The 26,134-nt window shown below is 39.9% G+C and overlaps 1 protein-coding gene across 2 annotated transcripts in view; it reads left to right on the top strand.

The window, feature by feature from the left end:
* The first annotated feature begins 4,576 nt into the window (after positions 1-4,576).
* hmx4 (H6 family homeobox 4) overlaps positions 4,577-26,134 on the top strand; it is a 29,440-nt gene continuing 7,882 nt past the window's right edge. The window contains exons 1-2 of one of the 2 annotated variants that reach the window (XR_009817987.2): positions 4,577-4,845; positions 4,913-5,411. Coding sequence is in view for 1 of the 2 variants with exons in the window: in XM_061987815.1 (XP_061843799.1) it covers positions 4,671-4,845; positions 4,913-5,442 (705 nt within the window). In the remaining variant the exon portion in view is untranslated. Of the gene's footprint in view, positions 4,846-4,912; positions 5,754-26,134 lie in introns of those variants that run through there. The other variant, XM_061987815.1, reaches the window with a different exon arrangement.

Below are 26,134 nucleotides of genomic sequence, written 5' to 3'. Positions count from 1 at the left end.
AATGAGCAGGTTAAAAGATAAAACGAGTACCGAGCAAACACAACACAACACAAACAGAACATGATAAAAAATAAATAATTAAAATAGAATTAATAAAAACATAAAAACATAAAAACAGGATCACAGCAGGTGTATTATGGGGCGCCATTGCAGGATGGATATCACTCAGTGTTAAAAGCCATGGAATAAAAGTATGTTTTTAAGAGAGATTTAAAAACAGGAAGAGAGGAGGCTTGTCTAACACTCAGGGGTAGGTCGTTCCAGAGCTTGGGAGCAGCAACGGCGAAAGCTCTGTCACCTCTAAGCTTCAGCCTTGTGTCAGGGACCGTCAACAGCAGCTGATCGGCTGATCTTAAGGATCGGGTGGGGCAGTAAGGCTGAAGGAGGTCGGAGAGATAGGTTGGCGCGAGGTTGTTTAGACATTTAAAAACAAATAAAAGGAGTTTAAAATGTATTCGGTAACGCACAGGGAGCCAGTGAAGGGACGCTAAAATAGGGGTGATGTGCTCACGTCTGCGGGTCTGTGTTAGCAGACGAGCAGCAGAGTTCTGTACGAGCTGCAGGCGGGCGAGGGAGGCCTGGCTATAGTTTTTACCTATAGAATAGGTAAAAACATATGGAAACGGTGGAAAAGTTTGAAAACTGGCCAATTCATTTCAATGGGAATTTTATGAAAATTTGGGGATTCCGGGAAAAGAGTGATTGTTTTAGAAAATGTTGAAAAAAAAGTGAATGTTCTGAATGAGTTAAAATAGTTGGTGTTGGAATTTTTCAAAATGGTTGAGAAATGTTGAAGGAGTAACGTTTTTAATTCGGAAATGGTATTACGGTATTCCTGGAATTTCGAAAAAAACGGCAATTTTTCCAGTTTAAAAAAATTCGGTTTTGGTCCTAATTTAGAAGAGTGTTTTGACGGTGGAACGGTTGAAGTGGGCTGAAAAATGTGGAAGGAGTAGTCGCCAGAAAAAAGGATGGAAATAGGGCTTTGGAAAACCAGGAATTCTGGAAAATCCTGGAATTTTTTGAACTGGGAAAAAGGATAGTTTGAATTTCCTGGATGGTGGAACGTGTTGAAGGTGGAATGGTATGAATAGGTAAAAACATATGGAAACGGTGGAAAAGTTTGAAAACTGGCCAATTCATTTCAATGGGAATTTTATGAAAATTTGGGGATTCCGGGAAAAGAGTGATTTTTTTAGAAAATGTTGAAAAAAAAGTGAATGTTTTGAATGAGTTAAAATAGTTGGTGTTGGAATTTTTCAAAACGGTCGAGAAATGTTGAAGGAGTAACATTTTTAATTCGGAAATGGTATTACGGTATTCCTGGAATTTCGAAAAAAAACGGCAATTTTTCCATTTAAAAAAAATTCGATTTTGGTCCTAATTTAGAGGAGTGTTTTGACGGTGGAACGGTTGAAGTGGGCTGAAAAATGTGGAAGGAGTAGTCGCCAGAAAAAAGGGTGGAAATAGGGCTTTGGAAAACCAGGAATTCTGGAAAATCCTGGAATTTTTTGGAACTTGGAAAAATAGTAGTTTGAATTTCCTGGATGGTGGAATGTGTTGAATGTGGAATGGTATGAATCGGTAGAAATATGGTGGAAACGGTGGAAGGTTGAAAAATGGCCAATTTATTTTTGAATGGGAAAAATGTCCCGGAAAACCTGGAATTCTGGGAAATCTGGGAATTTTTGGAATTTGTCAAGGCAAAAGCCCAGTCTGAAGTTGGAACGGTTCAGTTCAGTTTAGTTCAGTTTCAGTTTATTTCGAACATGCATATCATACAATGTAATGCATCACACATTTCCAGTTGTTTCATTACAGCACGTCCGAAAAGGAGTAGGAAGAAGTAGAGCTAATTTAATCCTACCCTTTTTCGTACCATAGCAATATTATCCAATGTCCTTGTTCTCTGTAACAGAATAGTGAACACATAAATAATAAATAAATAATATACCATAGTAAGCATGCATACAAATATTAAATACATAAATAATTTTTGTCTCAATATAATAAAAAAAATATTCATGACAAATGTGTGCTTTGTTTTAAACATGTGCTATTTGGATTCATGAAAAAAAAAAAAAAAAAGGAATTTTACCTTTGCAACCTCATTATACCATTGGCTAAGTTTTATATTCATAAATGTACGTTTCTCAATATCTGACCTGACTTAGAACTCTACTTTAAAACACTCTCTGTACCTCTAACAACCAAAAAGCTGCACTGTAAACCCGAATAAGTAAGCAGAACTAAAAAAAAAGCGAGGCAAAATAAACGCACTTCCTAGGTGTGTGTGTGTGTGTGTGTGTGCGTGCGTGTGTGTGTGTGTGTGTGTGTGTGCGTGCGCGTGTGTGTGTGTGTTTGTGCGTGTGTGCGTGTGTGCGCGTGTGCATGTAATAATGTATATATACACACACAGAGTATAATAACAAAACAAATATATAATGCAACTGATTCATTCTTAACCTATTCTTGTTTTGATTTATTGATGTGTTCCTTCAAAATAAGACAACATTATGTTTAATCCACTAAGTAAGTAACTGTGAGTTAACTATTTTAAAGGGGAACATTATCACCAGACCTATGTAAGCGTCAATATATACCTTGATGTTGCAGAAAAAAGACCAGTTACATAATCAGCAAACAAGTTAGTATTCATTAAGAATAACACGTTTAATAAACTTAAAAAGAAGGAAAATGTTACTCACACTCAACATTTTTAAGTAAGTACAACTTTTAACAACTTTTTAAGTTTATACTTAAAAAGTGGCGGTATGGCTCAGTTGCTAGAATGGCCGTGCCAGCAACTTGAGGGTTCCAGGTTCGATCCCCGCTTCCGCCATCCTAGTCACTGCCTGTTGTGTCCTTGGGCAAGACACTTTACCCACCTGCTCCCAGTGCCACCTACACCGGTTTAAATGGAACTTAGATATTGGGGTTCACTATGTAAAAACACTTTTAGTCACTAGAGAAAAGCGCTATATAAATATAATTCACTTCACACTACTTATTCTAATTAATTATTTTGAGCATTCGGGTTTACAGTGTGTGAAAACTATGATGCTGTGCTCCAAATTAAAATGATTTACGGAACTTGCTACATAATATATATTTTGCATTCTATTATAGTTACTTTATTGAATTTACAACCACCCGGCGCTGTTTTGTACTGTTTCTGTACTTGTTTTGATATATTTTTTTATTTCTTGATTGTTTACAAATGTTGCGTATTATAAATAAAAGTTTGTAAAATAAAAAAAATTTAAAAAAAAGATGTGACGGGAGATGACGTAGCGTCCGTCGCTGCGATTGGCTGACACTGCTTGTGGAGTGAACCAATCAGGAAGCAGCTCGCATGCCCCATCCACAGTGTGGGCAAGCTAGGTAATGTTTGCTGTGATCTGGAACAACATGGCACACAAACAACTGTCTGAAATATTACATACAGATAATGTCTCATGAGACATGCAAAACTAAATTATATACAAAGAGGATAAAAGTAAAGGATTTTTTTTTAATTTTTTGATTGTATACACATGTTGCATATTATAAATAAAGGTTTGTAAAATAATAATTAAAAAAAAAGATGTGACGGGATGACATAGTGTTCCAGTTTGCTGTGGTCTGGAATAACATGGCACGCAAACAACTATCTGAAATTTTACATACAGATAATGTCTCATGAGATATGCAAAACTAAATTATTTACAAAGAGGATAAAAGTAAAATATATTTTTTTTATATCTTGATTGTATACAAATGTTGCATATTATAAATAAAGGTTTGTAAAATAATTAAAAAAAAAAGATGTGATGGGATGACGTTTGCTGTGGTCTGGAACAACATGGCACACAAACAACTATCTGAAATATTACATACAGATAATGTCTTATGGGACATCCATCCATCCATCCATTTTCTACCGCTTATTCCCTTCGGGATCGCGGGGGGCGCTGGAGCCTATCTCAGCTACAATCGGGCGGAAGGCGGGGTACACCCTGGACAAGTCGCCACCTCATCGCAGGGCCTCATGAGACATGCAAAATAAAATGATATACAAAGAGGATAAAAGTAAAGGATTCGTTTTTATTTCTTGATTGTATACAAATGTTGCATATTATAAATAAAGGTTTGTAAAATAAAAAAAAAATAAAAAGATGTGACTGAGGGATGAGTAACGTCCCTCGCTGGGATTGGCTGACACTGCTTGTGGAGTGGACCAATCAGGAAGCAGCTCGCATGCCTCCATCCACAGGCAAGCTAGGTAATGTTTGCTGTGGTCTGGAACAACATGGCACACAAACAACTATCTGAAATATCACATACAGATAATGACTCAAGAGACATGCAAAACTAAATTAAATGCAAAGAGGATACAAGTATTTTTTTTAATTTCTTGATTGTATACAAATGTTGAATATTATAAAGAAAGGTTTGTAAAAAAAAAAAAAAAAAAAGACGTGACGGGGGATGACGTAGCATTTCCTCGCTGCGATTGGCTGACACTGCTTGTGGAGTGGACCAATCAGGAAGCAGCTGAGGAAGCAGTGTGAGGTTCCACACGCAGCCTCGCCAGCCGGGCAGTGGACGCTGCTATGGTGCGTACACGCCATCCGACACACTAACGTCCTCGATTCCGCTTTAACGAAGAGGAGGAGAAGTCCAGGAATATGAGTAAAGTGGACGCGCCATGTCGCTCCAGCGCCTCCCTCAAGTTCACCATTGACAACATCCTCAACCTGAAGACGAGCGGGCGGGGCTCCGACGGATGTCACCCCGGCGGAGAGGACCATGACTCGGTCACGGGGACGAGTAAAGGCCGCAGCCTCCAGAGACCCGGATGTGGTAAGCGGTGATTAATGGAAGTCGACTAAGAGGATTGTTTTATTGTCCATTTTTTTTCCTCCCCCAGAAGATAACGGTCGTGAGGACCGGAGAAGGGCGGCGGACGCGCGCTTGGAGAGCAGCGACAGCAGCTGCGACGACTCCATCATCCCGGAGCCACTTCAAGCGGACTGCGGCCCGGGCAAGAAGAGCAAAATAATGACAAAAAAGAAGACGCGCACCATTTTTTCCAAGAGACAAATCTTCCAGTTGGAGACTACCTTCGACATGAAGCGCTACCTGAGCAGCGCCGAGCGCGCCTGCCTGGCCAACTCGCTGCAGCTCACCGAGACGCAGGTGAAAATATGGTTCCAGAACCGCAGGAATAAGTTGAAACGGCAGATCTCCAGTGAGATCGACGGACCCGGGAGCGACTTCCCGGAGACGGTGAAGCCGGGGTTGGTGGCTCAGCTCCCGGCCTTGTACAAGGAGAGCAGCCTGCTGGGGAGGTGCCTGCTGCCCGTGCCGCTGCCCGTCGTGTACCCGGGCTCCCCCGCGCCTTACTTCTGCTTCTCCAGCACCAGCAAGTACTTCAGCCTCTATGACGGCGACGTATGACGCTAAAAAAAAAAAAAAAAAAAAAAAAAAAAAAAGTGCAAAAAAGACACTTTTATTTTATTTTTTATTTCTTTTAATTTTTTTTTTTTAGTGCCAAACATGGAGCATTTATAAGCCAACATTTCAAGGCGCAGACTGAACGTGGGAAATTAGGAACCCATCACTCATGACATGTTTTGGTGTTATTTATTTATGAATTGGGGTTCTGTTTAGGCCAGGGGTGTCCAAACTATTTCCACTGAGAAATGAAAGCATGCTGGGGCCATTTTTGATATTTTTCATTGACAAACCCATTGGGGCGCCATTAGTGTTAAAAAAAAAGTCATATATATATATATATATATATATATATATATATATATATATTTATTTTATTTTTAATTTGTTTCCTCTTTCAACGCTTAAATATCTATAGATCGACTTCAGTTATATGCGTTGCCATAAAATGTTTTGCTTTTTCATGTTGTATATCATCCCCCCCCCAGAGAAAAACCTTTTGCAATATTTTCCCCAATGCTTATTTAAAAAAAAAAAAAAATATTTGATGTGAAGTAATTGGAGCCTTAAATAGGTAAACAAAAAACACTGCTTTTGATTAATCATTTTTTGAACAACCACAGTTAAAACACATCTAAAGGTCTGGGAGATCCAAAAGGCCCCTTACTCATAAAAGTGTTAAAAATAAGTCATGTAACAATATATATTGTTTTTAATTTCAACACTTAAATATCTAGATATCCGTCGATTATAAGATTTTATCATTTTTTTGAGCAATGGCAGTTGCATGACAGCTCTGTGTTATTAGTGTCAATATTGTAACAGTTTCTCGTTACATTACACCTATTTGCTTGTTATTTCCAATTGTTTTATGTTTTTTTAATATTATTTTTTAAAATGGGCCATTAAACAATTAGCTGAGTGCCACAAATGGCTCCCCGGGCCACACTTTGGACACCCCTGGTGTAGGCCTAACACTTCCACCATAGAGACTTATAGCAGGCCAAATGTAGCCCAGCCGTGGCCTACACCATTAACATGTTATTGTTTACATGGCATTGTTATTATTATCAACAACAGCAGCCTATATGCCACCAAAGAAATTACTATACCTTGCATGCATTTCCATAACGATTTTTTTTGTTTGTTTTTTTAATTACAGAAACTATATGTATTTTAATGAATGTTATTAACATTTTATTCACGCATGTCTATTTTTTTTTTTTCTTCCACTTACGTTATTCCACATTTGCCTCATAGGCTCATTACAGCATTTACTGCAACTGTAATTAAAACTTTATTCAAGAAAACATGCATTATATTTGTTTTCTTGAGTTTGCTGTAGCTCAGCTATCAACGTTTTTTTCATCACAAATTGCACATGCACCCCATGTGCAATTTGTATACATTTTTGTGACTGTTTTATTATAGTTTTTTTTTTTAAATTATTATTATAAGGCTTATACCATTTTTTCAATCAATCAATCAATGTTTATTTGTATAGCCCTTAACCACAAGTGTCTCAAAGGGCTGCATTTAAAAAATATATTTTGTATTATTTTGTATTACTTTTTTAAATTTTTTTTACATGGAATCAGGCTTGCCCTGACTGGTTTGGCAAGTTGGGCATTTAGAAATGGCAACATGTGGTTTTCATTTGCAAAAAGGATGACTACACTGACTAGTGTAAATATCTGGTCGCACATGCACACAATGTGCAATTTGTGTTTAAATCTTTTTATCAAAATTATGTTTTTGTTGTATTATTATTTAGTTGTTTTAATATTTTGGATTTAGTCAGACTCTTCCGGTTTTTCAATTGGACATTTAGAAGTGGCAACATGTGGATTTCATAACAGTATGACAGACTAGTGTAACTATCTGGTCGCACATGCACCCCATGTGCAATTTGTGTTTAAATATTTCATTATTGTTTTTATCAAAATTATGTTTTGTTTTTTTTATTATTATTGAGCCTTAACCAATTAGTTGTTTTTAATATTTTTGGATTTAGTCAATTGGACATGTAAAAGTGGCAACACGTGGATTTCATAACAGTATGATAGACTACACTGACTGGTGTAACTATCTGGTCGCACATGCACCCCATGTGCAATTTGTATGCTCACTGTTTTATTATTGTTTTAATCAATATTTATAGGCCTATACATTTTATGTTTTAATATTTTGGATTTACATGGAGTCAGACTCCTCCTGGTTTGACAAGTTGGACATTTTAAAGTGAGAAAATGTGGTTTAATTTGTAATAGTATGTTAGACTACAGTGACTGTATGGCGTAAATATCTGCTGTAGGGGGGCTAAACTAATAAGGTGTAAATTATTGAATATTGGCCTAAATTAAGCATCACTTATATTAAATTGCAGCTGACCTTGTGTTTTTTAAAGCAACAAGACCATACTGCACCCACAAAATAAGAAAATAGAAATACTGTGAATAAACTGTATATTAATCAAACTGTGATGAAAGTGTTTAAAGCATTTGAAATACTGTATTCAATTTATTTTCTTGAAAAAAAAATAATTGGAGGTGCACTTCAGTTTGCCATGAATTGTAGTTTTTTCTATAAGCATAAACAGGAGGTCTTTTTTATTTGAAATAATAATTAAAAAAAAAAGATGAAATGAACTTTTTTGCAGACTTGGAGAATAATACTGTAAACGGTCATGGCAAGCTGCTTTAAAGTGCAATGTGCTGTTGTTTCGCCACATTTAATCATGCAGCTAATCTAAAGAGACATACAGCCACAAAATAAGCATAATATACATGCATGGCACAGGCAACGTGGCGCTCAGACTGATTTAAGGTTACTGGCCGTATACAGTACCACACAAAGATTTGCACAACCAACCAGAATATGTCAGCCTTTTTAATCACACATAAATAGAGCTAATATATTTAAAAGATAGAATTCAAACTGTTACAATTCTACACCAATAAGTACAATCAATAACCGGCATTAGTGTATAATAATTTCAACAAATATCTTTAATTAAGCCTTATGTAATGTGATTTATTTTCACATGTCCTGCACTGCACTTTGTCACAAAGTGTGTGTCACACAACCCCCTTCTCTACTACATCATATAGAGCACATATTGCTAAATTGTCCATTTCTACTTTAAAATATGAACTCCTTTGGCCTCCAAGTATTATCTTGCAGCTCTAAACACACTTAGAGAGGCACATATTTGTGTTGTAAACGGCAAGTGTATTGAAGGAACAAAAAGTATGACAATACAAATAAATGCTTAAATTAAAGCTACACTGTAAACCCGAATAAGTAAGCAGAACTCAAAAAAAGTGAGGCAATCAGTTGCCACATATTTTTGGAGTTCATAAACTCAAATACAAAACCCGTTTCCATATGAGTTGGGAAATTGTGTTAGATGTCAATATAAACGGAATACAATGATTTGCAAATCCTTTTCAACCCATATTCAATTGAATGCACTACAAAGACAAGATATTTGATGTTCAAACTCATAAACTTAATTTTTTTTTTGCAAATAATAATTAACTTAGAAATGCATGGCTGCAACACGTGCCAAAGTAGTTGGGAAAGGGCATGTTCACCACTGTGTTACATGGCCTTTCCTTTTAACAACACTCAGTAAACGTTTGGGAACTGAGGAGACACATTTTTTAAACTTCTCAGGTGGAATTCCTTCCCATTCTTGCTTGATGTACAGCTTAAGTTGTTCAACAGTCCGGGGGTCTCCGTTGTGGTATTTTAGGCTTCATAATGCGCCACACATTTTCGATGGGAGACAGGTCTGGACTACAGGCAGGCCAGTCTAGTACCCTCACTCTTTTACTATGACGCCACGTTGATGTAACACATGGCTTGGCATTGTCTTGCTGAAATAAGCAGGGGCGTCCATGGTAACGTTGCTTGGATGGCAACATATGTTGCTCCAAAACCTGTATGTACCTTTCAGCATTAATGGCGCCTTCACAGATGTGTAAGTTACCCATGTCTTGGGCACTAATACACCCCCATACCATCACAGATGCTAGCTTTTCAACTTTGCGCCTATAACAATCCGGATGGTTATTTTCCTCTTTGGTCTGGAGGACACAACGTCCACAGTTTCCAAAAACTATTTGAAATGTGGACTCGTCAGACCACAGAACACTTTTCCACTTTGTATCAGTCCATCTTAGATGAGCTCAGGACCAGCGAAGCCGACGGTGTTTCTGGGTGTTGTTGATAAACGGTTTTCGCCTTGCATAGGAGAGTTTTAACTTGCACTTACAGATGTAGCGACCAACTGTAGTTACTGACAGTGGGTTTCTGAAGTGTTCCTGAGCCCATGTGGTGATATCCTTTACACACTGATGTGGCTTGTTGATGCAGTACAGCCTGAGGGATCGAAGGTCACGGGCTTAGCTGCTTACATGCAGTGATTTCTCCAGATTCTCTGAACCCTTTGATGATATTACGGACCGTAGATGGTGAAATCCCTAAATTCCTTGCAATAGCTGGTTGAGAAAGGTTTTTCTCACGCATTTGTTGACAAAGTGGTGACCATCTTTGTTTGTGAATTACTGAGCATTTCATGGAATCTACTTTTATACCCAATCATGGCACCCACCTGTTACCAATTAGCCTGTTCACCTGTGGGATGTTCCAAATAAGTGTTTGATGAGCATTCCTCAACTTTATCAGTATTTATTGCCACCTTTCCCAACTTCTTTGTCACGTGTTGCTGGCATCAAATTCTAAAGTTAATGATTATTTGCAAAAAAAAATGTTTATCAGTTTGAACATCAAATATGTTGTCTTTGTAGCACATTCAACTGAATATGGGTTAAAATGATTTGAAAATCATTGTATTCCGTTTATATTTACATCTAACAACATTTCCCAACTCATATGGAAACGGGGTTTGTGTTTGAGTATGTCAGATCGTAAATATTTGGAGTTTATGGTAAATGTACTTTTAAATTATTATTTAATTACATTTAGCATCAAGCCAACTCAAAATTGTTCCTCCTCGTGTCTGCTGCCTGAAGAGGAAGTGCACGCAAATGCTACAAAATAAAAGCACTTCCTCTGTGTGTGCGTGCGCGTGAATGTAATAATTTATATATACATACACACACAGAGTATATTAACAATACACATCTAAAATGCAATTGATTCATTCTTAATTTATTCTTGATTTGATTCATTCATTTGTTCTTTCAAAATAAGACAAACTTATGTTTAATCCACTGAGTTTTAAGTAACTGTGAGTTAAGTATTTTAAGTAGCCGTTACATAATCTACAAACAAGTTAATATTCATTAAAAAATAACACGTTTAGTCAACTTAAAAAGAAGGAAAATGTTACTCACACTCAACATTTTTAAGTAAGTACAACTTTTAACAACTTTTTAAGTTTACACTACTTATTCTAATTAATTATTTTGAGCATTCGGTTACTGTAATTAATGCTCATGATAACACAATTAACGTGAGTGTGTGTATTAGGTGGAAAAAAAGGCTGTCTAATGCCTAACAATTATTTAAGACTACCAACAAAGACATGGCAGCAATCAATCAATCAATGTTTATTTATATAGCCCTAAATCACAAGTGTCTCAAAGGGCTGCACAAGCCACAACGACATCCTCGGTATAGCCCACATAAGGGCAAGGAAAAACTCACCCCAGTGGGACGTCGATGTGAATGACTATGAGAAACCTTGGAGAGGACCGCATATGTGGGGAGACCGAATGCAATGGATGTCGAGTGGGTCTGACATAATATTGTGAGAGTCCAGTCCATAGTGGATCCAACATAATAGTAAGAGTCCAGTCCATAGTGGGGCCAGCAGGAAACCATCCCGAGCGGAGATGGGTCAGCAGCGCAGAGATTTTCCCAACCGATGCACAGGCGAGCGGTCCACCCCGGGTCCCGACTCTGGACAGCCAGCACTTCATCCATGGAGAAAAGAAAAAAAACGTCAGATCAACTGGTCTAAAAAAGGGGGGCTATTTAAAGGCTAGAGTATACAAATATATACAATATGACCATTACGGGAAAAGCAGAGGGGTTAGTGCGTCTGCCTCACAATACGAAGGTCCTGAGTAGTCGTGAGTTCAATCCCGGCCTCGGGATCTTTCTGTGTGGAGTTTGCATGTTCTCCCCGTGACTGCGTGGGTTCCCTCCGGGTACTCCGGCTTCCTCCCACCTCCAAAGACATGCACCTGGGGATAGGTTGATTGGCAACACTAAATTGGCCCTAGTGTGTGAATGTGAGTGTGAATGTTGTCTGTCTATCTGTGTTGGCTCTGCGATGAGGTGGCGACTTGTCCAGGGTGTACACCGCCTTCCGCCCGATTGTAGCTGAGATAGGCTCCAGCGCCCCCCGCGACCCCGAAGGGAATAAGCGGTAGAAAATGGATGGATGGATGGATGGATGGGAAAACAATAATTGGGATTTTAAAAAGAACATTTTTACAGTGTATTTTTACAAAACATACATAAAATAATGAATCGTGGTAATTGAATACTGTCAAGACATGGACTATGGTGTGTTTGTTTTCCCGAGATGCAAGTAAAGCTGGACTGGTCATGGCGTGAAGGTAAATACATATTTATTTATAACACTCAAAGGAACAAAAAGCGCGCTCAAGGCGGATGTACAAACTTGACTAACGAAACAAAAAGACTTGCACGTGGGCAAAAAACTGTGAACAATTAAACAAAAACACTAACTGTGGCATTAATAGAAAAAACTTACTTGGACATGGCATGAAGTGCGCATAGGTAGACAGAGTGTGACAGGGGTATGAATGCGGGATGTCACCAGAAAGACAAATTGAAAACAATGAACTTAAATACTACAGACATGATTAACGAAAACAGGTGCGTGACTCAAAACGTAAAACAGGTGCGTGACGTGACAGGTGAAAACTAATGGGTTGCTATGGTGACAAACAAGAGTGCACAATGAGTCCAAACGTGGAACAGGTGAAACTAATGGGTAATCATGGAAACAAGACAAGGGAGTGAAAAGCCAGAAACTAAAGAGTCCAATAACTAAACAAAACAAAACATGACTAAAACAAAACATGATTACACAGACATGACAAATACAATGGACTTTAATTGGTGTTTAACTAAATGCCAGATAAAACATCACCAAAACATCACAATTCTCATGTCTTTCTCAGTTCATGTAATGCGGTTCTTTAATGGCTGAACAAGAGGGGGGAAAAAGTGTAAAAGAGAGGGGGAGCTCAGTCAGAACCATTTGATGAGTGTGTGTTTGTATTGGAAATAGTACGATCGCGTTTGTATTTCTGCACGGGTCTGCGCCTCTGCAAAGCTGAGGTCTGGCTTCTCGGAGGCAAGGAAGTGCTGTTCCTAATGGCCGCAGAGTGCATCCAGGAGTGACCAATTGTGTGTGCACATTGTGTCCTTGTACAAGTCTCTGGCACTTTCTTTCTGCATGACTAGACGGGGGCCCCCTTTCTCAGCTCGCCCGTTTCTTTAACCTCCGTTGACCTCTTCTAGTCATCTGACAGAGGTCGTCTCCCAAGATGAATGGCGGGACTGTCCCTTGACATGCGCTTGAGAGACGAAATATTCTCACCAGCAACAATAAAAACATTTCTTATCATAATAGCAAACACACTCCACAAACATGGCAAACTATAAACACTCAATATTTTGACATTAAACAAAATCTGGTTTAGGATGCTGGACCAAGACTAACAATTTGATATATTTATGAAATCTAAATATTCAGTTTGAATAATATGATTTGATTTGGGTGTAACAAAAACTGAACAGGGAATATTTTTTCAATCCATCCATCCTTTTTCTACCAGTTGAAGCCTATCTCAGCTGCATTCGGGTGGTAGGCGGGGTACAACCTGGACAAGTCGCCACCTCATCACAGAGGGAGTATTTTTTGTTAACATAATTTAAATTGAACACAATAAAACAACTACGCATCATACTTTAAAAAATATTGTAACGTTCGTACAAGCGTAGAAAATATAGAAATGCTTTGACATATCCTAAATATCTTAAATGTTCCCCATTAAAAATCATTGAATTCCCATTAACCTGATTTATCCATCCATCCATCCATCCATCTTCTTCCGCTTATCCGAGGTCGGGTCGCGGGGGCAGCAGCCTAAGCAGGGAAGCCCAGACTTCCCTCTCCCCAGCCACTTCGTCCAGCTCCTCCCGGGGGATCCCGAGGCGTTCCCAGGCCAGCCGGGAGACATAGTCTTCCCAACGTGTCCTGGGTTTTCCCCGTGGCCTCCTACCGGTCGGACGTGCCCTAAACACCTCCCGAGGGAGGCGATCGGGTGGCATCCTGACCAGATGCCCGAACCACCTCATCTGGCTCCTCTCGATGTGGAGGAGCAGCGGCTTTACTTTGAGCTCCCCCCGGATGACAGAGCTTCTCACCCTATCTCTAAGGGAGAGCCCTGCCACCCGGCGGAGGAAACTCATTTCGGCCGCTTGTACCCGTGATGTTGTCCTTTCGGTCATAACCCAAAGCTCATGACCATAGGTGAGGATGGGAACGTAGATCGACCGGTAAATTGAGAGCTTTGCCTTCCGGCTCAGCTCCTTCTTCACCACAACGGATCGATACAGCGTCCGCATTACTGAAGATGCCGCACCGATCTGCCTGTCGATCTCACGATCCACTCTTCCCTCACTTGTGAACAAGACTCCGAGGTACTTGAACTCCTCCACTTGGGGCAGGGTCTCCTTCCCAACCCGAAGATGGCATTCCACCCTTTTCCGGGCGAGAACCATGGACTCGGACTTGGAGGTGCTGATTCTCATCCCAGTCGCTTCACACTCGGCTGCGAACCGATCCAGCGAGAGCTGAAGATCATGGCCAGATGAAGCCATCAGGACCACATCATCTGCAAAAAGCAGAGACCTAATCCTGCAGCCATCAAACCGGATCCCCTCAATGCCTTGACTGCGCCTAGAAATTCTGTCCATAAAAGTTATGAACAGAATCGGTGACAAAGGGCAGCCTTGGCGGAGTCCAACCCTCACTGGAAACGTGTCCGACTTACTGCCGGCAATGCGGACCAAGCTCTGACACTGATCATACAGGGAGCGGACCGCCAAAATTTAGTCCCCTCAAAAACAGAACGGAGACTGAGAGCCAGGCCTTCTCGACCAACATCAGTGTGTGACCTCACCAATACGCTTTAGGAAGAACGGTCGAAAATTCCTATAAACACACTCCGCAACCTTGTGGACAGCCTTCCCAGAAGAGTTGAAGCTGTAATAGTAATAACTGGAATAGGATGGCACTTCAAGTTCATATGTGAGTCAAGGCAGGTGGCCAAATACTTTTGGCAATATAGTTTATGTTTTCAATTTACTGTAATGTTTATTTTTTTTTTCCCCGATACTGTTGTAAGTTGCCCTGCAAACTACCAAAATATGTCAAATCATTTTTGGTGGGTGTGCTCCTCAGTCACTATAGTGTATGGACTTCTCAGTGTGTCCCAGCACACCAGAGGGCAACCTGAGAACCAAACTACATGACACAGCACATTGTAAAGTAAACAACAAGGCTATTAGTTAGGGGCGGAAACCCGACACAGGAGCTCTGTGTATGTGTCACACTTAAAGACTGTTTGATGGCCTATTGATCTGATGTTTTAGACCCCCTACACCCCTCTCTCTCCACAATGCAAATTGCTTGAGGAAATTGAACGATAGCAGGTGGAATGGATTTGGATAAAAGCAGAAGGATACCGAGACAAACAGAGTGAAGGGATGAGCTGGGAGACTATGAAAGGGAATTGAACCATTGCCAAAAAACTAATTGCTGAGTAAGCTAAGAGTTAAGATAACTAAAGTAGGCCATTAATGATAAAGCTTTTATAACTGAATGTATATTTGCTTTTGTTTCACAGTTTGGCAGAAGAATCAGCTTAACATATGTACAGTTACAATTAGCCACACCCCCTCCTGTAACCTATTTCATGGCAATCCATCCCAAGTGTAACCTAACACTATACTGTACTCAGTGACATCATATAGGAGCTCCAAAATCATCAAGATCTACCGTATTTTTCGGAGTGTAAGTCGCACCGGAGTATAAGTCGCACCGGCCGAAAATGCATAATAAAGAAGGAAAAAAACATATATAAGTCACATTTTTTGGGGGGAAATTTATTTGATAAAACCCAACACTAAGAATAGACATTTGAAAGGCAATTTAAAATAAATAAAGAATAGTGAACAACAGGCTGAATAAGTGTACGTTATATGACGCATAGATAACCAACTGAGAACGTGCCTGGTATGTTAACGTAACATATTATGGTAAGAGTCATTCAAATAACTACCGTATTTTTCGGAGTATAAGTCGCACCGGAGTATAAGTCGCACCTGCCAAAAATGCATAATAAAAAAGGAAAAAAACATATATAAGTCGCACTGGAGCCCGGCCAAACTATGAAAAAAAACTGCGACTTATAGTCTGAAAAATACGGTATAACATATAGAACATGCTATACGTTTACCAAACAATCTGTCCCTCCTAATCGCTAAATCCCATGAAATCTTATACGTCTAGTCTCTTACGTGAATGAGCTAAATAATATTATTTGATATTTTACAGTAATGTGTTAATAATTTCACACATTATTATTATTATTATTAGCCTTTATTTAACCAGGTAAAATCCCATTGAGATCAAAGATCTCTTTTCCAAGGGAGACCTGGCCAAGAGGGCAGCAGCAAGGTTACATTAAAAACAGTAAACAAATACATAAAACATCACATTTACAACATTAAAACTTGCTCACATGACACATGTGCATACAGACAAGGTAGACTGCAATCCTTTCACAGAAGCTTTAAACTCATTCAACGTAACTAGGGTTTGAAGTTTAATGTTCGATTGTAGGTTATTCCAAGCCTTCGGTGCTGAAAACCTAAATGCTTTCTTGCCCAGTTCAGTTCTTACTTTGGGGACGACAAATTGCAGAACATTCATTGAACGAAGATTGTGACTTCCTTGTTTCTTTGTTAAAAGACAAGACAGATAAGATGGAGTGATACCCAGAATGGTTTTGTAGATGAAAACATACCAATGATTGAGGCGTCGAGCACATAAAGATGTCCAGTTAACCATTGAGTATAACACACAATGGTGAGTAAGGGGAGCGCAGTTGGTAATGAATCTCAGTGCCCCGTGGTACACAATATCCAGCTTGTGGAGACAACCAGCAGTAGCATTCATGTACAACACATCTCCATAGTCAATAACAGGTCAAAAGGTTGTTTTCCACCAACACATAAGTCGCTCCCGAGTATAAGTCGCACCCCCGGCCAAACTATGAAAAAAAACTGCGACTTATAGTCCGAAAAATACGGTACCTTGTGGGAAAAAGGAATATAAGTGCATGCCATGGTGACTGTTGGCCGTACACAGATCCTGTCATGTCTGTGTGATCATGTTTTGTTCTAGTCATGTTCGGTTTTGTTTTTGGACTTTTTGTGCACTTTTGTTTTGTTTTGTCACCATAGCAACCATTAGTTTTCACCTGTCACGTCACGCACCTGTTTCACGTTTTGAGTCACGCACCTGCTTTCACTAATCATGTCTATAGTATTTAAGTTCATTGTTTTCAGTTTGTCGTTCTGGCAACATCTCACATTTATGCTCTGTACATTCCTGACACTTGTTTTCATGTCCATCCTTCATGCTGCTATTTTTGTCCAAGCCAAGTAAGTTTTTGTTTATTAATGCTATAGTCTTTTGGTTTCATAGTTTGTTCTCAGCCACTGTGCGCGCTTTTCGTTTGTACTTTTTTTTGATGTATTAAATAAATCATGTACTTACATTCCCGTCTCGACCGAGCCAACTTTCCGTTGCCTTCTAGAAAAACTAAACCCCAGGACCAAGTCATGACAGATCCATGATGACAGTGTTCCTGAAAATCGACTGCATGAGCTAAAAATGTAAGGCAAGGCAAGTTTATTTATAGAGCACAATTCGTACACAAGGCCATTCAAAGTGCTTTGCAGGAAAAAACGAAATAAGGCAAAAATTAAAAATATTTCAAATTAAAATGAGAAAATACAATCATAAAAACAATCAGAATTAATTAAAGTTACTATCAATCAAAGAGTGTAGATAAAATATTCACAATTACCGTATTTTTCGGACTATAAGTCACAGTTTTTTTCATAGTTTGGCCGGGCTCAAGTGCGATTTATATATGTTTCTTTCCTTCTTTATTATGCATTTTCGGCAGGTGCGACTTATACTCCGGTGCGACTTATATTCCGAAAAATACGGTAAACAAGTGTTTTCAGGCTGGATTTGAACATTGCCAACGTTGAAGCCCGTCTCAGATCTTCAGGAAGACTATTCTAGATTTCCATCCATCCATCCATTTTCTACCGCTTGTCCCTTTTGGGGTCACGGGGGGTGCTGGAGCCTATCTCAGCTGCATTCGGGCGGAAGGCGGCGTACACCCTGGACAAGTCGCCACCTCATCACAGGGCCAACACAGATAGACAGACAACATTCACACTCACATTCACACACTAGGGCCAATTTAGTGTTGCCAATCAACCTATCCCCAGGTGCATGATTTTGGAGGTGGGAGGAAGCCGGAGTACCCGGAGGGAACCCACGCAGTCACGGGGAGAACATGCAAACTCCACACAGAAAGATCCCGAACCCGGGATTGAACTCAGGACTACTCAGGACCTTCGTATTGTGAGGCACATGCACTAACCCCTGTTCCACCGTGCTGCCTATTCTAGATTTTAGGAGAATAAAACTGAATTGCAGTTTCACCATGTTTGGTCCTGACTCTAGGCACCAGCAGGAGACCACTCCCTGAGGTTCTCAGATCTTGAGATGGTTCATGTGGGTCTAAAATCTCAAAGATGTACTTTGGCACAAGACCATGAAAAAACTTGTACAAATCGAGAACTGTGTTCAAATGTATTCTATGAGCAACAGGAAGCCAGTGCAGTGACCTAAGTACTGGACTAATATGGTCCTGGTTCGAGTCAGGACTCGAGCAGCAGCACTCTGGATGTACTTACATCGAATATATATTAATATTTTGTTCAGTAAGCTGGATAATTGACGTCTGGTGAGAAATTTAAAAGATACAAGATGTTAAATTTTCTTAACACGCACAAAGGTCCTTGTCGGGAACCCACATGGCTGCGGCGGTTGTGACCCCAAAATGCAGGAAACAGGACATCAACGCGCAGGTAAGAGGATTTTAATATACTTGAACAGAGGAGAAGCAGTCATGCATACAAAGGTTCTCAAACATAATCAATCCTCGAGCACTGAGGAACAGGCGAGGCAGGCATGAATAGCAGCCTGATTGGCAACTGCCAACAGGTGTGCCGGGCTGCCAATCAGGGACAGGTGAGGGAAACGAGCGCTCAGGAAGACATGCAGTAAATGCGACAAAAATAAGAGCGCTGACAGGAAATAAACATCAAACAAGGAAATACAACCAGAAATGAAGTGAAAGCTTGTCTATTACTAAGTGCTAAACAAGAAATACAAACTACCAACATAATAAAACATAACTTACTGTACAATGTCTGCTCTCAGTGGGATGCAGACTGATGGGATGTTTGTATCTTTCCGTTTGGATGAAGAATTAATCATAATCCTCACGCAGGTTAAAAAAAACTAAAAAAAAAACCACGAAACAAGCGTCTTTTTGTGTCTTTCTCGCCATCTCCAGGTGTAAGTTAAATGTCAAAATTGACCAACTTCACAGTTTATGACCACATCTTTCTACCATACAAGTGCATGATTTATTATCTAAAATCGTTTTTACCAATTCAGAGGTGCGGCAGCAGCTCACAGGCTTAGTATGTCAATAGCCGCAAAAGCTAGTTACCTTAAAATAGGGTTTTTATCATCGTAAGAACATAGCCAGAGTCAACCCGTTTTTAACTGAGGCCCACACGAAGGTGCCAATGCATGCTTTTATTTCCTGTAGTTAAGACTATTGTAATGTCCTGCTCTCTGTTTTTTTCCAAAAAGGATATTAGAACTCTACAATTATTATAATGTGCAGCCCTTTGAGACACTCGTGATTTATGGCTATATAAATAAACTCTGATTGATTGATTGATACAAAACTCAGCTGCATGCGTGCTGACGAGGACCAGAGGGTAGGAGCACATTACACCAGTTTTAAAGTTGCTGCTTTGGTTCCCCGCCAGTTTCAGGGTCAATTTTAAAGTTATATTATTAGTTTTTAAATGTCTTAATGGCCTTGCGCCTTCTTATATATTTGACCGGCTTTTGCCATATAAACTCTTGTGGATCCTGTGGTCCTCTGGCAGCAAACTTTTGTTTTTACCAAATACCAAAACGAAGGCAGACACTGAGGCGGCATTTACCATGAATTGATTAACGTGGACCTCGACTTAAACAAGTTGAAAAACTTATTCGGGTGTTACCATTTAGTGGTCAATTGTACGGAATATGTACTGAACTGTGTAATCTACTAATAAAAGTTTCAATCAATCAATCAATCAATCAATTTAACCACTATGGCCCCCACCTGTGGAACAGCCTGCCAGAACTGCAGACATCATTGATGTGTTTTGTTTTTAAAAGGCAAAAGACACTTTTTTTTTATCAGGCTTTTTTAATGATCATGTTAAACTATTGTTAGGTGTTTTAATTTGCAATCTGTTATTTTCTATTTTATTTATTGCTGTTATTATTACTATATTTTTATCTAAATGCCATGTTTGTCAGGCTTGTCCCTGACAGTTTGGTTAAGCTTTAGTTTTTCCTCTGTGTTTGTTTTATTTCCTGTCAGCACTCTTATTTTGGTTCAGTTTCCTGTTGTTCTCTCTGAGTGCTGTCCCCTCAGCTGTGGCTGATTGACACCTGGCCACACCTGGTGTCAATCAGCCAGCTGCTATTTATACCTGCCCTGCCCTCCAGTCACTGCTGGATTATTGTCGCTTCTACTTGTTGATTGTCATTGTCGATGTCACTACTACCTGTCATAATACTTGTCGTTGTAGCTCTGTCTACTTTTGTTCACTCTGCTCATGTCATAGTTCCTTCGTGTCACAGTAAGTGTTTTTGTTTCTTGTCGACAGTTAGCCTTTGTGCTATTTTAGTTCATAGCCAAGTTTGTTCTCTGCCTTGTGCGCGCCTTTTGTTTGTATCCTTTTGTTTGTTTTTTTGCTATAGTGTTAAATTAAATCATGTTTTCCTGGACAAAGCCTGCCATCTCTGCATCTTGGGGTTCGTCACCAACATACTCTGACAATTTTGTTATAAATGTATTATTTATCTTTTATTTTTACATATATTTTAAAATGGCATTTTTCCAATGCCATGTTTTGTTTTTGTTATTATCAATTGTATTGTGTGTGCGTGTGTTTTTCTCACTTCTTTCTTTTTTGGGGGTGGGAAGCACTTTGTGTTGCCATTTGATTGTGTATTAAAAGCGTTATATAAATAAAGTTTGATTGGTTGATCGATGATCACGGCGCCACTAAAAGTAGTTCCTTGGTGCTAGCACTTATAATAACAAAATATATAATACTTGGTTAATATTCAAGTCACAAGACATAAATGGAGAATTGTTGGTGGGTTTTGGATGTTTTTTTAGAGAGCTTCATAGGCGCAATACTTTACTCCCATTAGCTGCATTGTTAGTCACCTTGTACTTGCCCTATATTATGAATTAGAATGCAGAAAAAAAGAAGAAAAAAACATATGTGTTCTTGTCTTACATAGGGATTGTGAATGACAGTCAAAAGTCCAAAAAGTGCATTTCTCCTTTAAGCCCCTAGTCTAAAAAAAGTCACTCATTTTGGGGGATTGGGACAGTGGTGCTCATGTACTGTACACACAAAAGTAACACAATAATAATAGTGTACAATTTTGCATACATGGTATTAAGTTTTTCCAATACCAAATGATTATTGATTTTTTTTTTTTTTTTAATTAATGATTTAAAGAGACAAGCGGTAGAGAATGGATGGATGGATGGATTTAAAGTAGCTTGCCAAAGCCTACACTGCAATATTTCGTATTGCATTTATGTAATTGGGACAGTGCACATGAATAAACAGTGTATATGCACCGGACTTAGTATAAATGATATTTTTCAGCAATATTAGTGCCCTTTAATATTGTATTGGTTTAAAGCTTGGCAGTGTGGTTGTGTATATTAATTCCATAAAAGGATATTTAATATTCATACTGGAATGACTGTGACGATCTGTCACTTCATTTCTGGTTGTGTTTCCTTGTTTGATGTTTATTTCCTGTCAGCGCTCTTATTTGTGTTGCATTTCCTGCATGTCTCCCTGAGCGCTCGTTTACCTCACCTGTCCCTGATTGGCAGCCCGGCACACCTGGTTGCAGTTGCCAATCAGGCTGCTATTTATGCCTGCCTCGCCTGTTCCTCGATTGGTTATGTTTGAGAACCTTTGTATGCATGACTGCTTCTCCTCTGTTTAAGTATATTAAAATCCTCTTACCTGTGCATCGGTCTCCTGTTTCCTGCATCTTGGGGTCACAACCGCAAGATAAAAACACGTTTGACAAAGTTGATTTAAGTAGTCTTGGCTGTGGTTACTTAGATCACACACACACACAATTCACCAACATTGCCTTGTTCTCATTCCACATTTTTTAACAAAAGCTATAAGTTTCAATATTAAACGACAGTCGTACATAATGGTACAGTATATAACAGTAAAACACTGGTTTTCGTGATACTACTGCATTTTTTGTGCTATGAAGCCCCCCAGTTTTTAAGCCGCACCCACCACATTTAATAAGAAATACATTTGTTTACATTTATTAGTTGCAGATATATACTGGTACGAAATATTTTGTAAATGTTTATTTACATACATGTTTCCGAACGATGCCTGTCACATGGTAGTAAAACGGATGATTAAACAAAACAGAAGTCAATGAAAGCAAGCTCAGCTAAACAGATTCAAAAACTCCACAGTAACGTTTTGGTGAATTTACGAAACTAAAACAATACAAAAGGATTTTAAATTAATAATACCAACACCGACACTTGTAAATGTGTTGGCATATTCGCTTACGCTAATGACGCTAGCCTGAGCACATTACGATAGCACGTAACACTCCTACAGACATCACACATGGGATGGTTTAGTAAGTACAAATTGTTTTAGTTATATTGCAAAAACTTAAAAACCTTTCTCGGGGTGATGAATGAAGAATCCTTTCGAGCAGAAACACTATGGACGAATACTTCCGGTTCAAGGCACGAAACAGGAAGTACATTTTCAACCCTCAGTACCTGCAGTGAGCGAACTCGTCAAAAAGATGGCGCCATAGCACAAACAATAACAAACCCTTTTTATCGTCTCTGTCGGTGTTCTATAAAAACTATTGGTTGAACACAAAACATCATGGCCATTAGCGAATGCAAATCCATAGTTAGCCGCACAGTTTTATAAGCCGCAGGGTTTAAAGCATGGGGGAAAATTGTGGGCTTATAGTCCGGAAAATACGGAAAGCACTCGCTTATCTGTTGGCCTGACCTTGACATTGTGGTAGCATTTAAAACAATATGATATATGTTATTATTATTGTGTATGTCTCTGTACTGCATGTCTAGATGATGACAAGATTTTGTTGCCATAGTGCTAATAGTAGTAACTACATCACAATCACAGTTTTGCTGTTTATCATTTTCTAAAAAAAATGTTCTCTATTTTAGTGAGAGGGCGGGAAGGAGGCGGCAAAGTCATCATTCTTGAATACTACTCATTGTCCGCACGCAAACAACAAGGTGGTGTTATCAGACTTTCCCACTCTGGGGCTTGTTCTCGAAAACTATCGTTTCAGACCACCCACAACGCCGTTTACTCGGGGATAAAAGGCTGAAACAATACATTTATTTTCTCCTTTCTACCTATAAACGCTAACGTGACGACAGGTCTTTGGTTTACAACAGGAATTCCCAAAATGTTTCAGCATAAATCCCACCTAACATTATTCTTGTCCACACACACACAATAGTCGTTTAAGACCCCCCCCCCCCATCCGTCCGCCGACGCAACGCGATCTAGTACGAATGCGTGGAAAATACGCACGTCATAGTCACCTCCAGTGTTGCTTTGTGTGCAAGTTCTTAAATTAAATGTAACTTATCTGAACAATATCCAGTGTTGTGGTATTTCAATTAACTGGAATCCAGTGTGCTGTGGGGCCCTATTGTAGTGAATCACACCTGAGACATCACAAATTAATCAAATCTTGAATGTACATGTGAAAGTTAACAATATGATAAAGAACATTTTACAACAATCAATCTAGGGATCTAAATATCTGGTCAGGACACTCCTCACTCTTCTGCCTTCACCTTCATTGTCCATTCGTTTTTGGTGATTTTATATACTCTGGACCTAGACGTTGAGTCCGCGACATACATGGCCGACAATAACTGATACAGTCTGCTTTGCCAGTCCAATAGCATTCGATGTTTTACGTAGTCTTCCCTCGTCGGCCAGGTAATACAAAGCACACTCTACCTTTTTTTTTTATCACATCCACGGGAGCAAACATTCTCGTTGTCTCTCCTTTGACAAATGGACAAAGTTTTTCGTAAAGTAGAATCACAGCTGACCTGGACATTTGAAAGGTGTCTTGCCGTCTGAGAAGTGTTGTATCCCAAATAGCTGCAATCGCTTTCTCTTAAGGTATTCATGTGTGATTTCCACAAGCGTCTGTACATGTAGAGGAAGGAGAAACACGGCATGTCTGGATGACTCGCCTCCATATTTCTAATGTTTACCTCCAAGTGGAAACAGGTTGTTATGAAGCTGGCTGTGGTGCGTTATTTACGACGTCACTTCCTGTCTTTCTGGCGTCACTTCCTCTACGAACTCAGTTTGTAAACAATCATTGAGTCCATACAAAGCTAAAAATGTTTATTATATTTTCCATCCAGCCATCCATTTTCTACCGCTTATTCCCTTTGGGGTCGCGGGGGGCGCTGGAGCCTATCTCAGCTACAATCGGGCGGAAGGCGGGGTGCACCCTGGACAAGTCGCCACCTCATCGCAGGGCCAACACAGATAGACAGACAACATTCACACTCACATCCACACACTAGGGCCAATTTAGTGTTGCCAATCAACTTATCCCCAGGTGCATGTCTTTGGAAGTGGGAGGAAGCCGGAGTACCCGGAGGGAACCCACGCAGTCACGGGGAGGACATGCAAACTCCACACAGAAAGTTCCCGAGCCCGGGATTGAACCCAAGACTACTCAGGACCTTCGTATTGTGAGGCAGATGCACTAACCCCTCTGCCACCGTGAAGCCCTTTATTATATTTTAAATCTTAAAATTATCCAAAGAGGGGGACCTTAAACGATGGTTTAGTGTGGCTGACACGATGCTTAGGCTAAATAATTATTTGTTTAAAGGCCTACTGAAATGCGATTTTCTTATTTAAACGGGGATAGCAGGTCCATTCTATGTGTCATACTTGATCATTTCGCGATATTGCCATATTTTTGCTGAAAGGATTTAGTAGAGAACATCGACGATAAAGTTCGCAACTTTTGGTCGCTGATAAAAAAGCCTTGCCTGTACCGAAAGTAGCAGACGAGTAGCGTGACGTCACAGGTTGTGGAGCTCCTCACATCTGCACATTGTTTACAATCATGGCCACCAGCAGCGAGAGCGATTCGGACCGAGAAAGCGACGATTTCCCCATTAATTTGAGCGAGGATGAAAGATTTGTGGTTGAGGAAAGTGAGAGTGAAGGACTAGAGGGCAGTGGGAGCGATTCAGATAGGGAAGATGCTGTGAGAGGCGGGTGGGACCTGATATTCAGCTGGGAATGACTAAAACTGTAAATAAACACAAGACATATATATACTCTATTAGCCACAACACAACCAGGCTTATATTTAATATGCCAAGAATTAATCCTGCATAACAAACACCTCCCCCCTCCCGTCCATATAACCGCCAATACAACTCAAACACCTGCACAACACACTCAATCCCACAGCCCAAAGTACCGTTCACCTCCCCAAAGTTCATACAGCACATATATTTCCCCAAAGTCCCCAAAGTTACGTACGTGACATGCACATAGCGGCACGCACGTACGGGCAAGCGATCAAATGTTTGGAAGCCGCAGCTGCATGCGTACTCACGGTACCGCCTCTGCGCATCCAACTCAAAGTCCTCCTGGTAAGAGTCTCTGTTGTCCCAGTTCTCCACAGGCCAATGGTAAAGCTTGACTGTCATCTTCCGGGAATGTAAACAATGAAACACCGGCTGTGTTATCCGGCACAACAGTCAGGGGGTGCATTCTACGGCGGGGGTGCGTTATCCGACACAACACCTGCCGCAATACACCGCTTCCCACCTACAGCTTTCTTCTCTGCTGTCTCCATTGTTCATTGAACAAATTGCAAAAGATTCACCAACACAGGTGTCCAGAATACTGTGGAATTTTGGGATGAAAACAGACGACTTAATAGCTGGCCACCATGCTGTCCCAAAATGTCCTCTACAATCCGTGACGTCACTTGCAGACGTCATCATACCGAGACGTTTTCAGCAGGATTTTTCGCGTGAAATTTAAAATTGCACTTTAGTAAGCTAACCCGGCCGTATTGGCATGTGTTGCAATGTTAAGATTT

Source organism: Nerophis lumbriciformis, linkage group LG27 (assembly GCF_033978685.3).
Source record: "Nerophis lumbriciformis linkage group LG27, RoL_Nlum_v2.1, whole genome shotgun sequence".
NCBI classification, from domain to species: Eukaryota; Metazoa; Chordata; class Actinopteri; order Syngnathiformes; family Syngnathidae; genus Nerophis; species Nerophis lumbriciformis.
The sequence above is the reverse complement of the archived record's forward strand: the minus strand, read 5'-3'. Positions and strand labels throughout refer to the sequence as shown.